General features: G+C 40.6%; 2 protein-coding genes across 2 annotated transcripts; both read left to right on the top strand.

Annotated features, from left to right (window-relative positions):
* The first annotated feature begins 672 nt into the window (after positions 1 to 672).
* LOC107623647 (protein ABA AND ROS SENSITIVE 1-like) lies at positions 673 to 4,809 on the top strand. Its single transcript, XM_016325991.3, has 8 exons — positions 673 to 803; positions 1,453 to 1,565; positions 2,052 to 2,151; positions 2,304 to 2,511; positions 3,232 to 3,475; positions 4,055 to 4,130; positions 4,360 to 4,406; positions 4,502 to 4,809. Exons 2-8 carry the CDS (start codon positions 1,480 to 1,482, stop codon positions 4,686 to 4,688), a joined length of 948 nt encoding a protein of 315 aa, XP_016181477.1. The 5' UTR covers positions 673 to 803; positions 1,453 to 1,479; the 3' UTR covers positions 4,689 to 4,809.
* Positions 4,810 to 16,346: 11,537 nt separating this feature from the next.
* LOC148581958 (uncharacterized) lies at positions 16,347 to 16,922 on the top strand. Its single transcript, XM_088494687.1, has one exon. It carries the CDS (start codon positions 16,347 to 16,349, stop codon positions 16,920 to 16,922), a length of 576 nt encoding a protein of 191 aa, XP_088350813.1.
* The last annotated feature ends 237 nt before the right edge of the window (positions 16,923 to 17,159 follow it).

The raw sequence follows: 17,159 nt of genomic DNA on the forward strand, positions 1-17,159 counted from the left end.
TGAGGATTTAAGAAATTATATTAAAGAAAAAGACAAACAGATAAAAGATTTTATATACAATAATCCATGCAAAAAAGAATATTATAAACTAAAACAAGATTAAAAACTATAAAAATGAAATTACAATATACAAGGACTAGTAAAAGATTGCAAAATTGGTATCAGAGCCAAGTTAACGATTAAGGGTAACACTTTCTCCTTAAGCAACACTTTTAGTGATACACTTTTAAACCAAATAAAAACAAAAATCTGTAAATCTGTACCAAAGTGCATCTGTACACTAGATGGACCCGTGTGTTTATTGTGCAACACTATCATTTTTTGTTTTACTTTTTGACTTAGCTACATTAAGACAATATTCTCTATCTTTAACTTGTGCATTGTAATTCAATCCAGCTATTTTTAATGGAAGTATAATTATGTTAATTGTCAACAAATTTGCAGCAAGTCATTGCATATTTTAATGATTAATTAAATTTAGTTGGTGATATTTTATTTTAGAGTTTTAAATTTCAAAGATATTTAGGATGTTTATTTATAATTTACTTATTATTTTATTATGGAACAGTTTTTCCGGTTGAACCACGGTTAGACCGGTTAGACCAGTAAACCAGTGACTAGAGCGGTTTGATAACCGGTCTGATTTTCAGAACCTTGGTAAAAACATATCAACCTGCCTGATCGACCGAACCCATTCCCCCAAAACCACTCTGCACATCCACCATCCACGGCGCCACTGTCGCTGCCACATGCCTGGCCGTCGACGCTGTTGTTAGTCACCGGCAGCGAGTATCTTCTGTTTCGTGAGTTTCTTTGTGCATTTATCTGTTATTGCCTCTCTTTTGCTGCATCACATGAAAAACTCTATTTGTGGGTTTAAGGTGTCGTTGTCGTATTTGTGAATTAATGCATAAGATGAAAATATGAAGAATCTTAGTTGTATTGCTTTGTTATATATGAAACAAAGAAAAAAAGCTCTGTTTCCACTGCAATATTGAGGGGGAAAATAGAGGGTTCCCAATTGGAAAATCAATTTTGCAGTGCAAAGGGAGGAATGTTAAATTCAAAAGATTGTACTGAAAGAACTAAATCTGAAGGGTGAAAGAAAGAAGCATTATTGTTATTAGAGAGAGCTGAACTTTGATTTCGTGAAAATGTTGACACTGAGATAAGATAAATGGAGGGGAAGATTAGTTTGTAACTTTTTAAAACTTTATTGCTGGTTTTCAAAGGGTTTTCATTATATAAACCTACATGAAAGTTGGGTATGAAATTCAAATTCTTATATGAGCAAGCATCTGAAATGGAGATTGATAACTAGCTTTATTTCAAAAGAATTGGATCACATCCTAATAACAGATTATTGTAAAATTTCTGAGCCAGTATGACATTTGTTCCATGACCCCTCTAATACGTGACATCGTTGAATTGACATTATTGAATTGTTTCTAGTCCCCTTAAAGAATAGGATCATTAATCATGGATGCACAAGCTAAGAAAAAGGCAGATTTTCGTGCTAAATTGGCCCAGAAGAAAGAAAAGCGTATAGATTCTCCCCTTGTAAGGTTTGTTCACTTAAATTTGCTCTTTTATCGCTCACTAACATCAGCTGTCTTGATTGCTATGCACATTATGCGTATTCGGGTGGTTTAGCTTGTTACACAAAATGCTGCTATTGTTACAGACTTGACTATGAATGGATTCATTTATTATTCTTTTAGAAAAATGTTGACACTATAATCCTTAGACATCTTATGCTCATGATTTGAGTTCTGGATATTTTGTTGATTTATTTAATTTTCTGTTTATTGTAAATGCTGGCAGCTATGTTTTTGTTTGCAACTATGTGGAAAGACACACATACACTCCGATTATGATTTGCTTATCGTGTTATAGCTACTCGTGTAGTCATGTACTTTGTTTTGTGCTTGTCAAGATATTCCTCTTTCTCGAGGTCACCAGAAAAGATTATTTATATCTTTCCTGTTTATTCTTGCTATTGATTTTGTTATTATTTTTACCCGTTTGTCTTTTTGTGCGCATGCATATAGGTATAATGAATTCAATCAACCTGTTTGTCGGGTTTGTGATGTTGTTCTGAAGTCTGAATCTATATGGGATGCACACCAAATCTCCCGTAAGCATCGCGAGGTGATTATATTTATGATTTGTGGCATTTATTTTTGGGAGGGGGGGGGGGTGTTAGTATGGTTTTGGTTCCCTTTCTGCTTGTTTTGCAGCCTCCCCTGCTTCCAGACATGTGCTTAGTGCAACGGTTTTGACAGTGTGGTTAATACCTGCAGGCGATTGATAATCTTAAAGCTAATGCAGTTGGGTTAACTCAGCAAAACAATGCAAAGTCTGCTGCTGGTAACAGATTTCCCAAAGCCAAACCTGAACAACCTTCCGAACCACTATCCAAAAAGCCTGAACCTTCACAAGAAGTATCTAAAGCCCAGTCATCGTCTGTGCTTCCACCAAATTTTTTTGATGACAGTGCAAGGAAAACCAGTAAGTATTGGTTTAGAAAAGTAACATTGTATGTGTATATACTATAATTAATTAGGTTGCACTTTCAAAACGTAGAGACTTGCACATATGTTGTTTATTGACATTTAACCTGAGGATATTCATTGGGAATTTATAATGCTTTGCTTAAAGAGAAATGAGAACTACCTTTCGTCATTACAAATCCCCTTTGTAAGTATAAATCTCTCTATAAGGTCTAATCCCTTATTTGGACTAAGGTGGTTGCTAGAGTTAATAATAGTAATATGTCATAACTTATGTAGCCACTAAAGCTTGTCCTAACGTGCATGCTATATGTGGTGCTTGTTTAATATTGGTCCCTCATTGGTTTTTACATTGTTTCACTTTTGTTTACTGATGGAATCGCTGCTCTATATCCTTGAACCAACTTTTGGATTACCACTAATTAGTGGTTTTGATAAAAGGCAGACATATAATTTTTTATGTCATGTTCAATCCACGCTACTACTTGCTATATTTGGCTAGGGCATGCGCTCTAATTTTTGAAGATTGTGCTTTAGCTCAGCAACTAATACTCAATGAACAATGAACAGATGTTATTCTTCATTAACTTATACTGAATATGTCTGTGGTTCTTTATCATATATTTAGATATGTTACTACCACACCTTTGTTGCAAACTAATGTTAGTCTTTGTTTCATGGATATCTTGTCTTCCAAAAATGAAATCATCTGATTCAGGAAGAAATGTGGGAGTTTCTGCTCAAAGTCAGGTGTCAAAGTTGGAGGAAAGAGATCATTTTCGTGGTCATGATGCTGCGCCGTCAAAGTTTAGTCAAGCAACAACAGAGACTAGGCAGACCTCAGCCAAAACTTCTGATCCAGAGGACAACCAAACAAAAGGATCTCTGCCTGAAGGCTTTTTTGACAATAAGGAAGCGGATTTGCGGGCACGTGGCATTAAGCCTGTGAAGCCAGATGTCAAGTAGGTTCTCACTTCCCACGTCATGTTGGTTTGCACATTTACTACTGCTTCATTTTATAGTCGGGAGTTTTGTTGCATGGAAGTCAAAAGATAGGACAAATATTTGGAATGTTGTGGGATAATACGTGCCCAAATAGAGTAAGAAGAATCCACATTAGTTTTTATCGGATTTTGTCAATCACACTTCAATTTTCAAATACTCCAAAAAGGGAACAGAAACAAGAATAACTCATAGCATTAGATGATTGATTGTAGATTGACCTCGTTTGTTCTTTGCATAATCACATCTAATACTGTTGTTATAGCCGTGTCTGTTAATTACTTCTCTTGATTTCTTATTAGTCTTTATAATCAGATCAATAAAGTTATAATGGCTGAGTCAGTCCATGTTATTGCATGGTACTTAGATTGTTTGTACATAACTAAGAACCTCCATGTTAATTATTAGTTCTGTGAAAACTTATGTTGTTTTAAATTGCGTTGAAGATTTTCAAATTTGGTTAAGTGGATCAGACGTATAATGATTGATATTTTATATTTTTATTTTTTCCCCCCTGTTTGGATTAAATTCTCTATTAGGGATGAGTACAAGGAGTTTGAGAAGCTGATTCAAGAGGACTTGAAGGAGGTGGATGACCGATTGGAAGAAGAAGAGGTGAGGATTGTGATTTTCTTTTTGCTATATACACACACCCTATATATGGCTAGGAACATACCTTTTATTGTTAATAGACAAAAAATCCTTAAATTTTTTATTTGGTAGATCCTATGATATTATGGACGATTAAGGGTTTTGTATTAAGCCGTATGACGTAACAACCTTTAAGATATCATATGTATGCACTACAAACATGAGATATGATCTAATGTTTGTTTTTCTCCAGATTGATGCTGCTGAAATGATAGAAGAAGCTGAATCCGTTGAACAAAAGTATGTTTATCTGCATTATACTTAAAAGTCTTTGACTTCTTTGGTTTGTTTTGTTCTTCTACCTATACTCAAACTACTTAACCACTCCTCAACAGGATCTTCAGGGAGAGAGTGGAAATGTTGAAGAAAAAGAGACTGGAGCTGAAAGCAGCAAAGTCGGCAAAGCGAGGTAAAACTTGTGAGGGTGAAACCAAGGAGGAGTCAAGGCATGAAGAAGAGTCATCCAGTGATGATGAAAGTGGTGAGAATTTTGCTGTGGACTGGAGAGCACAACACTTGTGAATGCTAATTGATAACTAACACTTGATATTTGTTTAATTCTATATACTATGTAGTATGTACATTAACACCACAGTTTGTATGTAGAACAATTTACTCAACAGTCAACATCCACTTGTTTTAAGATGAGCCATTTCGGTTTCCTTAAATTTGTTTACTCACATGCTGTTTCTTTTCGTAATATTTGATTTGGTGCTGCATGGGACTGAGAGTTAGATATATTCATCGGTTTTGATGCGAATTATTATTACCTGGGATGTTCTCATTCCTAGAGGAGGTCCCTAAAAAGATAAGTGAAAAATAAAAGTTAAATCAATATTAGATTCTCTTTTCTTGTTGTCATGGATCAACATTAGAGTCTTTTTTTTTTCTCTGGACTTGGATCAATATTAGAGTCTATGTCGCTCATCATTTACTTTTGGGCTTTTGGTCTTCTACTTGGAAGCCTATTGAAGCCCATTTTTCTGTAATCGGGTCCAGCCAGGTGTGTTCGTTCTTTTCGGGCCTAAGAAAACACAGACCCACATACTGATACATTTAATTGAAGATTAAGATGAGTGTGCAGCTCTTGACCTAAAAAAAAAAAAAAAAGATGAGTGTGCAGCTGAGATCTAGCTTAATTGGGAAAACCATATGCTTCTTAATATGCTGCATTCGGATTAAAAATAATACCTATTTACTCCATTCTCAAATTATATTTGGCATGAAGCAATTTGTGTATATTGTTTGACGTTAAAAAAGTGATAATTCTCTTAATTAACTAGTGGCTTAATACAATAATCGTAATAAACTTCTGAATTTTATTTCTTAAGCATTTATAATTACAAATAAATGTTCAACAAAAAATACTCAGTAAATATTTAATGAAAAAAAACAAAGTAAAAGCAACAAACAACTATATATATGGAGAACACAAAGTTGCAGACATCAAAAATCAATCATTATGTATTTGTGTATAATAATAATAGTGGTAAACATGGCTAATTTAAAAGGGATGTATTATGATGGATAATCGGAGATGGTGGGCTGGACTTGCTAGGTTAGCCCAATCGTCTGAGGAAGGAAGCCTTTGAGAGGGTCTGCACCTTGGGGGCCTCCGTCCGACTTGTGAGTATGAACGAATGGGGGGTGGTACCTGCAAAGACACTCCGATGCCTAAGTCAGCAAGGGGTTAAGCAGGTTTAGGATGTATTGGAACTTAGAGATACCTGAGGGATGTCAGTGTACTTATAGTGGTGAACCAATAACCACCGTTGAAGTAGTGCCACTTTTTTAGGGTGTTAATCGTCCCTTTATCTTAGGGAGGTTAAGATATGGCTCCTAGAAGTGGTTAGAGAGATTCTAGGGGCAGTTACTCATTCAAACGAGTGTTTATCTGCCAGTTAACTCTCATCTCCGACTTCTTTAGAGTAAGTCGGGGTAGGAACCGACTTCCGGGGAGGATGGAAGGTGAGATGCGGGGCGCATCCTTTAGGATTGGGCCTTTTATTTAGAGATGGGCCTTATCATTGGGCCAGGGTATGAACAGTGCCCCTACTCGAGCCCAATTTTTTAAGATTTTGGTTCGAGTATTCTCATCGGGGTTGTATCCGACTTGTTGGAGGACCGACGTGATGTTCTGAAACCAACGTGACTTTTCGTGACCTTTTGGTTCTGACAGTTACGTCTAATCAAGCGTCGTGTCCGTTTAGGGATATGCGTAGGGATTAATGGTCTTGGTAATGGTGCATTCTCATTAATGACTGCCTCGCTTTTACCATTGTGTCCCTAACATGTTTATAAATACTTTCCCTCTTTTTCGTTGTTTCGTTTCTGCGATTTTTCAAATTTCTTCTTCATTTGTTCGTGCTGCACTTTTGTGTTTCGAAGGCTTCTACTTCCTCCAACCTCATTTTCAGATAAAGGTTAGCATTTTCTCCTTCTGTAATCATGCTTTCTATTTGCATGCCTTTATTTTGTAGATAGGTTGGTTTGTAGTCTTTAGTTCCGTATTCCCCCCCCCCCTTTAGAGACCGTGTTTTTTGATTTTCCTTTTCTTTTTCCCTTGTAGGTTTTTTGTCACCTTTTTAAGAAAAGAAATGGCTTCCGTAGATGTTCTTTCTCAGTGGGTTGATGTCACGGTCCTAGGGGAGGAGCCTTCGGTCGATACTGAGTTTATCACCCATCTTCGTACTCACCACAGAATTTGTACTTTTGAGAAAGATGAGCCGAAGTATGAATTGGTAGTCCCGGGTCCAGAAGACCGGGTTTGTTTTGGGAGGGCCAATGAGGCGGCCCCTCATTTTTTCTTTATGTATGAGTGCATGATCACCCGTTTGGGTGTTTTCCTTCCTTTTTCAAATTTTGAGATGTCTGTGTTGCGTCACTGCCGAGTTGCCCCTACTCAGCTTCATCCCAACTCTTGGGGTTTTTTGAAAATTTATCAATTTATTAGCCAGGCTTTGGAGTTCCCGACTTCTCTGAAGATTTTTTTCTATCTCTTCCATATGACCAAGCCCTTTAGTGGGCTAAATAACAAGCAACAGTGGGTGTCTTTTCGAGCCATACAAGGTCGGAGAGTTTTCACCCTTTTTGACGAATCCTTCCATGACTTTAAAAATTATTTTTTCAAAGTTCAAGCTGTAGAGGGTCACCACCCCTTTTTCTTGGACGAGAGTTCTTCTCCTCGCTTTCCTCTATACTGGCTGGAGGCCTCTCCCTGCGAGAAATATGGTCTGGACGACCTGGACGAGGTAGAAACAGCCATTGTGGGGTTCCTCCGAGAAGTGTGGGGGAGGGCCCCATATTTGGACACTAAAAAGTTTCTCCAGGGGTCCCCGACCTTTGTCCAGGCACAGCTAGGTAGCTTTTTCTAATTTGCTTCCGACTTGTGATTTCTTGTACCGACTTGTTTAACTTTTAATTACTTCTTGCTTTTGTAGAGATGGCGAAGCAGAATGCTCAGGAATCTTACCAGAGAGTCCAGGAGGCCAAAGCGAGGTCTCGAGCCAGGACTAGTGGCTCCAAGGCAGTTATCTCTGCTCCTCCTCCCCCTCCTCCTCGGAACGTTGGGACTCCCTCCCAGCCTATCGTGATTTCTTCTTCAGCTTTCTCTCAGCCGCCTCCTTCCGGCCGACCTTCTCCTGAGCCTGAGAGGAGGAAGTGCAAGACTTTAGAGTCTGGCTCTTCCTTTGAGGGTGATGTTAAGGCGGATGCCCTTGCATTCGTCCGAAAGTACATCTACCCCCATGCTCATATGAGGATGGATGATGTATCTGTTCGGAATCACCTTACCTCTTTGGTTGAGGAGAGTCTCAGGGCGGCGGGTGTTTGCAGTAAACTCTTAGATATTTTTGAGAAGGCTCCTCTCAGCTCTTTGGATTCAACCTTGAAGGTTGAGGAGCTGGAAGGAAGGCTTCTTGTATATCAAGAGCATGAGAGGGGGTTGAAGGAGGAGGTCACCAAGCTGAGGGAGGAGAGAGATGGCCTTCGGGAGAGGGAGAGGAAGTTGCAGGCCCAATGCAACATGGAGGTGGGTTTGAGGAAGACAGCGCAGGACAGCTACCAAAGTTTATTTGAAGACCTTGTGTCTGTGAAGAATGATTTGCTGAATTCTCGGAAGGCATATACTGAGTTGGAGGACTCTATTGCTGAGGCTTCCGAGGAGGCTTGGAGGATCTTTAGGGAACAAGTTGGAGTCATTGCTCCTGACTTGGACCTTTCTCCTTTGGATCCTGACAAAGTCGTCATTGACGGTGCCATAGTTGATCCTCCTGCTCCCCTGATTGTTTCCGAGTCAGAATTGAAGACTCAGGGGCAGAGGATCATTGAGTCCCCTCCTCACTCAAAGGACGCTCCGAGTTCTTCAACAGTTCCTCCGACTTCCTCTTCATCTCCAATGGATGCCTCTCTCCCTGGTCCTGGTGGTGCTCTTCCTGATTCTGGTGGTAGTGATCCGTCTATTCCTTTTTCAAAAAAATAATTTTGTTGGCTATATGGGGGCCCGGCCTGTGGGTCCCCCCTTTTTTAAACTTTTATTTGTGTTTGGTGCTGTTTGAACAATTTACTTCTGGCCTTATAAGGCCGTAAACAACATATTTAAAATACCCTTTTTTAATAAGGGTTTAAGTTAAAAATAAATGTCCTTTTTTGGATAAGGATTTAAGTTACCTTATGTGTGCATGCTTTTTTGATAGTGATTTCTCGAACTCTCCTTGATCTTTTCTAAAAAAACCTTTTCTTTGGCTTGTCTGTCTTCCTGCACCTTTTTGTTTTAAGGGTTTTTCGATCTCTTTTGTTTATTCCTCGTACTCAATTTTGTTTTATTGAGTTTTAATGACTTAGGTTATTTTTGCGATGCGTTTCTTTATTTCTCAGCTTTTCCGACTTGTAAGTCAGATAATTTCCGAGTTTATTACGATCAACTTTTATAACCTCTTTACACCGACTTGTACCTCGTCATTTTATCCTGACGACCATCTAGGTCGGTTCATGGGATTTTCACGTTTTGTCGAGCTTAAGTCGGCGCGTTTCGTCGAAAGAGAAAACAAAGAAGGAATTTATAAGAGATATTTGCAAGATGAAAAAGATCTTTATTAATCGGGGAGGTACCTTATTGCTACTAAGGGTATTTGACAACCTATTTCCCTTAGCCTCTACTATGATGCCTCGTTAAAAACCCTTCTCCAGAAAAAATCCTTTGATTTTTGGGAAAAAATCATGAAGTTGGGAAAAGAGTACATCAGGGAGTAGAGTTCGCTTTTAACTGTAGTACCTTTTCATATTACAAGCATGCCACGACCTCGGTAACTCGGTTCCGTTCAGGTCGGTTACTTTATAATAACCTTTTCCTAAGACTTCATTGACCTTGTATGGTCCCTTCCAATTTGCAGCGAGTTTTCCTTCCCCTGATTTGTTGACTCCAATGTCGTTTCTGATCAAGACCAAGTCGTTCGGGGCGAATGCTCTTCGAATGACTTTTTTGTTGTACCTTGTAGTCATTCTTTGCTTCAACGCTGCTTCTCTTATCTGGGCTTTCTCTCGGACTTCGGGGAGCAAGTCGAGCTCCTCTTTGTGCCCCTGTACGTTTCCGACCTCGTCGTGGAGAATTACTCTTGGGCTTTGTTCGTTGACTTCTATTGGTATCATGGCTTCTACGCCATAGACTAGTCGGGAGGGCGTTTCTCCAGTGGCGGACTGGGGGGTTGTCCTGTAAGCCCATAGCACTTGTGGGAGCTCTTCGGCCCAGGCTCCCTTTGCATCTTGTAATCTTTTCTTCAGCCCTGCCAGTATGATTTTGTTGGCTGCCTCGGCTTGCCCATTGGCTTGCGGGTGTTCCACCGAGGTGAACTGGTGTTTGATTTTCATACTGGCTACTAGGCTTCTAAAGGTAGAGTCGGTGAACTGGGTTCCATTATCTGTAGTAATGGAATAAGGTATCCCATATCTTGTGATGATATTTTTGTATAGGAACCTCCGACTTCTCTGTGCGGTGATGGTGGCCAATGGTTCTTCTTATATCCAGTTTGTGAAGTAATCTATTCCCACGATCAGGTATTTGACCTGTCCTGGCGCCTGGGGAAAAGGACCTAATAAGTCCATTCCACATTTCGCAAAGGGCCATGGAGAAGTGATGCTGATGAGCTCCTCCGGGGGAGCCACGTGGAAATTTGCATGCATCTGGCATGGTTGACATTTTTTCACAAATTCGGTTGCATCTTTCTGCAAGGTCGGCCAGTAGAATCCAGCTCGGATCACTTTCCTGGCTAATGACCTTGCTCCGAGATGATTTCCGTAGATCCCACTATGGACTTCCTCTAACACCTCGGTGGTCTTTGAGGTCGGTACGCACTTTAATAATGGTGTTGATATTCCCCTCCTGTATAGAATATTTTTCACCAAGGTGTAGTGTTGTGCTTCCTTCCGGATTTTCTTAGCCTCTTTTTCCTCCTTCGGGAGGATGTCGAATTTCATGTATTCGACCAAGGGGTTCATCCATCCGAGGCTCAATCCGACTACCTCAAGGACCTCTTGTTTGTCTTTTTCTTTTACTACGGAGGGTTCCTGGAGAGTTTCCTTGATCAGGCTTCTTTTATTCCCTCCTAGCTTGGTACTTGCTAACTTGGATAGGGCGTCTACTCTGCAATTGAGATCCCGAATTATGTGTTTGACCTCGGTTTCTGCAAAGCGCCCAAGGTGTTCCAGAGTTTTTTTCAAGTACCTCTTCATATTTTTGGGTCTTTTGCCTGATACTCTCCACTTATCTGGGAGGTCACCACCTGTGAGTCGCTGTATATCATTACCTTTGTAGCACCGACTTCTTCCGCCAGTTTCAATCCAGCAATCAAGGCTTCATACTCTGCCTGATTATTTGAAGCTGGGAATTCAAATTTGAGGGAAACCTCTATCTGGGTTCCTCTTTCATCCACCAGTATTATGCCTGCACCGCTTCCTGTTTTGTTTGAGGATCCATCTACATAGAGTTCCCATGTAGTTGGTTTTTTCTCTTGGTCTCCTGCGTATTCTGCAATGAAGTCGGTGAGGCACTGGATTTAATCGCCGTCCGAGTTTCATGCTTCAAGTCGAACTCGGTGAGCTCTATTGCCCATTGAACCATTCTCCCTGCAACATCCATCTTTTGGAGGATTTGCTTCATGGGTTGGTTCGTGCGGACTCTTATTGTGTGAACTTGAAAGTAAGGCCGTAGTCTTCGTGAGACTACTACTAAGGAGTAGGCAAACTTCTCTAGTTTGTGGTACCTTAGCTCAGGGCCTTGTAGAACTTTACTGATGAAATATACTGGGTACTGACCGACCTCGTCTTCTCTTATTAGGGCCGATGAGACGGCCTTGTCTGCTACAGATAAGTATAGGACGAGGTCTTCTCCAGCTATAGGTCGGGTCAGAATAGGAGGTTGGCTCAAGAATCTTTTGAACTCCTGGAACGCTTCTTCGCATTCAGGGGTCCATTCGAACTGACATCCCTTTCTCAATAAGGAGAACAGTGGAAGGAATTTTAGTGCTGATCCTGCCAAAAATCTGGAGAGGGCTGCAAGTCGGCCATTCAGTTGTTGGACCTCTCTTAAACAAGTCGGGCTTTTCATCTCCAGGATAGCTCTACACTTATCGGGATTTGCTTCGATCCCTCTTTGTGTCAGCATAAACCCTAGAAATTTTCCTGCCTCTACCGCGAAGGCACACTTTGCGGGATTTAGTCTCATCCCGTATAACCTTATAGTGTCGAAGACTCGTGATAGATCTGACAAGAGGTCAACTTCTTTTTCGGTTTTCACCAACATGTCGTCGATGTACACTTCCATTAGGCTTCCAAGGTGAGAGGCGAACACCTTATTCATCAACCTCTGGTATGTGGCCCCTGCATTTTTCAATCCAAATGGCATGACCACGTAGCAGAAATTAGCTCTGGGCGTGATGAATGACGTCTTCTCCTGGTCTGGCTCATACATCGGGATTTGGTTATACCCCGAGTAAGCGTCCATGAACGACAAGTATTGATACCCCGAGCTGGAGTCTACTAGGGTGTCAATACTTGGCAGTGGATAAGGGTCCTTGGGACAGGCCTTATTTAAGTCGGTATAGTCGACACACATTCTCCATTTGCCATTTTGTTTTTTGACTAGCACTACATTGGCTAGCCATGTTGGGTACTTGACTTCTCTGATGAAGCCGGCTTCTAGGAGTGCCTGTACTTGCTCTTCTACTACTAGGGCTCGTTCCGGGCCGAGCTTGCGTCTTCTTTGTTGTACAGGTCGGGACCCCGAGTAGACCGAAAGCTTGTGGGATATGAGCTCGGGGTCTATCCCTGGCATGTCGGAGGCCTTCCAGGCGAAGAGATCGGAGTTATCTCTTAGGAGCTTAGTCAACCCTTGTTTTAGGGTTTCCCCTAGGTTGGCTCCTATGTGAGCATCTTTCCCTTCCTCTTCGCCAATCTGTATCTCCTCAGTTTTTTCTCCTGGCTGTGGTCGTAGCTCTTCTCTAGCCCTTGCACCTCCGAGTTCTATTGTGTGGACTTCTCGGCCCTTTCCTCTCAGGTTTAGGCTTTCATTGTAGCATTTTCTTGCCAATTTCTGGTCCTCCCTTACCGTTGCTATTCCCGCTGAGGTCGGGAATTTCATACAAAGGTGGGGAGTGGATACCACTGCTCCGAGTCGATTAAGGGTAGCTCTGCCGATTAAAGCATTATATGCTGACCCTACATCGATGACTATGAAGTCTATACTCAGAGTTTTTGATTTTTCTCCTTTTCCAAAAGTGGTGTGGAGGGGCAAAAATCCCAGTGACTTTATTGGCGTGTCACTTAATCCTTAAAAGGTGTCGGGGTAGGCTCTTAACTCTTTTTCATCCAACCCTAGTTTGTCGAAAGCGGGTTTGAAAAGAATGTCCGCTGAGCTTCCTTGGTCTACTAGGGTTCTATGGAGATGGGAATTTGCTAGGATCATAGTTATTACCACTGGATCGTCGTGTCCAGGGATTATTCCTTGCCCATCTTCTTTCGTGAATGAAATGGTAGGGAGGTCGGATGACTCTCCTCCGACCTGGTAGACTCTCTTAAGATGCCTTTTGCGAGAGAATTTGGTGAGTCCCCCTCCCGCGAACCCCCCTGAGATCATATGGATATGTCTCTCCGGAGTCTGCGGTGGTGGGTCTCTTCTATCTATATCATCTCGCTTTCTCTTCCCATGACTGTCCGACCTTTCTATGAGATATCTGTCAAGCCGACCTTCTCTAGCCAGCTTTTCTATCACATTTTTAAGGTCGTGGCAGTCGTTTGTGGAGTGACCATATATTTTATGGTACTCACAGTAGTCACTGCGGCTCCCACCTTTTTTATTTTTAATGGGTCTGGGAGGTGGCAGCCTTTCAGTATTACAAATCTCTCTGTATACATCCACTATAGAGACTTTTAGAGGAGTATAAGAGTGATATTTCCTTGGTCTATCGAGACCGAGTTCTTCCTTCTTCTTGGTTTCCCTCTCCCTTTCTTTTGTTGAGGGGGGGTGCCCAGGTCGGCAACTTAGGTCTCTCAGCTTAGCATTTTTCTCCATGTTGATGTACTTTTCGGCTCTTTCCTGTACATCACTTAAGGAGATGGGGTGTCTTTTAGATATGTACTGTGAGAAGGGACCTTCTCTAAGCCCATTGACTAACCCCATTATGACTACCTCAGTGTCTACTAGCTCGCAGAATCACAGATATCATTACTGCAACAGCACATATAATTTATTAGATGATAACTTTTTTAGTGGGACGAAAAAATTCTGCAAATTTAAAAAATTTTAATGAATTTTAACATTTTAAGACTGAAAATAATATTTTTTAAATAATATTTTTGAGAGAAAAAGCTAACAAAATTGTACCTTCTTTGTTTTATCCACAAAAAAATGCTCCCTTTTGGTCCCACATAAATGTTTTAGTCGGCAATGGATTCGATGGTCCTAAAACATTTGGATTATTAAATAGTCTCATAACAAAATATGTTTTTTAAATTTTTTTAATAACTGCTAAATAGTTCTTATTTAATTCTAATTATAAATTAACTCTTTATATATTATTTAATTATAAAATTTATTTTTTATTTTTATAAATTATTATTTTATTATTTATTTATCTGTTTATATTAGATGCACAAATCAATCGATTGAAATTCATGTTTTTCAAATTTTAATCGATTGGAATTGATACACAATCGATTGAATTTTGCAAGACATGTGGATGTTTTATTATCAATCGATTGGTCATATTACCCAATCGATTTAAGTCTTCAAAGCAATATAAATTTTCACAATTCAATAGATTGGCAATCGATTGAATTGTGCAATGCGTTATATGTTACAATTCTCTAAATTTTTTTGCTCGTGATTATAAAATATTATTTTATTATTCATCTATCTTATCTTTAAAATTCTATCTTCAATTTTTAAGTTTTTATTTTGATTTAGATACTCTAATCTTATATTTTCTTTAATATTAAGATTATAAATTAGTGAATAATCTATCAACAATTACTCAATCCTACCATTAGAATCGTTTATTAATCTGATTAATTATCAATTTTTTCATTGTTTCTGTTCATTGTTTATCCATCTACTTAATATCCAATTTTTCTTTATTGTTTATCCATCTCTTTAATATCCAATATTTGTTCATCATTAATTGATAATCACAGTCGGCGATAGAGATCCAATCAATTTTACACGGTAGTGTTTAGAAAATAATCCATTATTTTTATTACAAAATCGAGATTAATCTCTAATTTTGCAATTTTTTGTTTCGATTCTTTATTCATGCAATTGATTGTGTAATGAAAAAATATTTTTTTATCTTTTAGTAATGAATTTTTTTCTGAAATAAAATTAAAAAAAATTATTATTTTCCAAAACCCAATTTTTCAACTTTAATTTTTCAAATATGAATTTTTTTTATGCAGACGAACTTCACTTTAAATTCTACAAAAATGGTTAACTCAAATTATTAATCTTTATAATAAACAATGGCAACCATTATAGGAGTACACAACAGTACACATGAATAAGTCTTATCTTTATTGAAAAAATAATTTTTTTAATTTATAATGAAAAAAATTCTTGTTAAATACAGTTTATTCCCGTGTATCTATGTATTTCTCAAATTACTTTGATGATTTCAATCGATTGGGTAAAGAAACCCCATGGGGGCAGGTGGATAAGGGGGTATCTGAAGATCCAAGTGTTGGTGAGGCGGGTCGGGTATCGGACAGACGGGTCATACCAGGTTCTCAGGCTTGCTGGTCCGAAGCACAGGGTGGTGAAGGGTCTGAGGCGGCGACAACCCTAGTGGAAGGTGGCAGAAGCGGAAGTCTAAAGCAGATGGGGGAGGACCTGTCGACGAGTGCGGGGCCTGTAATGCCGGATGGCTTGCAGGGAGCTGCTATGGCCTCGGCGGTGACGGGTGGTCAGTCAGGGCTCGGTGTCGAGGAGGGGATGCAAGAAGGGGTGCGCGCAAGCGATGAGGGTTTGTTGCCGGTGCAGGTGGTCTGGGTAGAGATCCCGTCGATGGTGGCTGGTACGGTGGCGCCGGATGGTATGCAGGGAGATGCGATGGAATCGGCGGGGAAGGGTGTTCCTGCAGGGCTTGGTGTCGGGGAGGGGTTCCGGGAAGAGTGGTGCGCGGTCGATGAGGGTCTGGTGCCGGTTCCGGTGGCCTGGGCAGGGACCATGGGCGATGGCCGAGATCAAGGGTGCTTACCGGGGCTGGTGGACCAAGGGAGAGGGAAGGAAGCGGTCTTGGGGGTTAACCGAACAGCATTGGGTTGTGAGCAAGGTTGGGCGAACGGTGGAGGAGCGCCTGTGAAGGGGCGTAGCACAGGATTAGGCATAAGGAGAAACAGCAACCCCAACCAGGAAGATATGGCCAGGAATTCACAAGAGGATCAGATGCATGAAAATGAAGTTACTTGGTCTCTGGCTGTTGAATCTGGTGCTGTGCTGTATGATGATGATGTGGATATCATGAGTATTTTGAAAGCTCAAAATGACGAAATAGCAGCAAAAAGAAGATTGGCAAAACAAAAAGAAAAGGCAAGAAGGAGTCGTCCGAAGAACAAAAATAAGGTGAACAGTACTTTGATTAAATGATTGTGAGTTGCTGGAATATTAGGGGGTTGAGGGGGGATGGGAAAATAAGTATGGTGAAATCATTGAAGAAAAAATATAATTTGCATATGCTGGGTTTAATTGAAACGAAAAGGGAGGTGATTTCGAAATATGATGTTGCAAGACTTTGGGGAGATAATCCGGTAGGTTGGGAGTTTGTGGAATCTGATGGGACGGCTGGAGGGCTTTTATTGATGTGGGATGACATGATGTTTCAGACTAGTCATTGTTATAAAGGAGAAAGGTGGTTGTGCATTGAAGGAGTGTTAACAAAGAATAATTTTTACTGTGCGTTCTGTTTGGTGTATGGGGCGCACGGGAGGGAAGAAAAGCGGATGGTTTGCGAAGAATTGAGCTATATTGCGGGACTGTGCCAAGTTCCTCTCTGCTTGCTAGGGGATTTCAATGAGATACTGCAAGTGGAGAAAAGGAAAGGGGGGACGACTCTGCCGGCATCAGCGGAGGAGTATAAGAGTTGGGTTCAAGACATGCAGTTGGTGGATCTACCTCTCTCTGATGGGAAGTTCACATGGTTTAGGGGTCAATCATGTAGTCGAATTGATAGGGTGTTGGTTTCTGTTGAGTGGGTTGAGGAGTTTCCTGGGTAAAAGGTGGTCCGCGGGGACTGTCATATCACTGCCCGTTAATTGTGGAGGATGCTAGGGTACGAGGGGGCCCGCGACCTTTCCGGAGTTTAGATTCCTGGTTTACCCATGAGGGCTTCCTGAGGATGGTAAGAGACGAATGGAGGAACCTGGGAGATGCTCCATTTATTGGTAAACTGAAGGCTTTGACGGTGCCTTTGAGACAGTGGCACAAGGATAACTTCGGCGATATGGACAGTA

The sequence above is a fragment of the Arachis ipaensis genome, chromosome B10 (genome assembly GCF_059453495.1).
Source record: "Arachis ipaensis isolate K30076 ecotype BB chromosome B10, ASM5945349v1, whole genome shotgun sequence".
Classification (NCBI taxonomy): domain Eukaryota; kingdom Viridiplantae; phylum Streptophyta; class Magnoliopsida; order Fabales; family Fabaceae; genus Arachis; species Arachis ipaensis.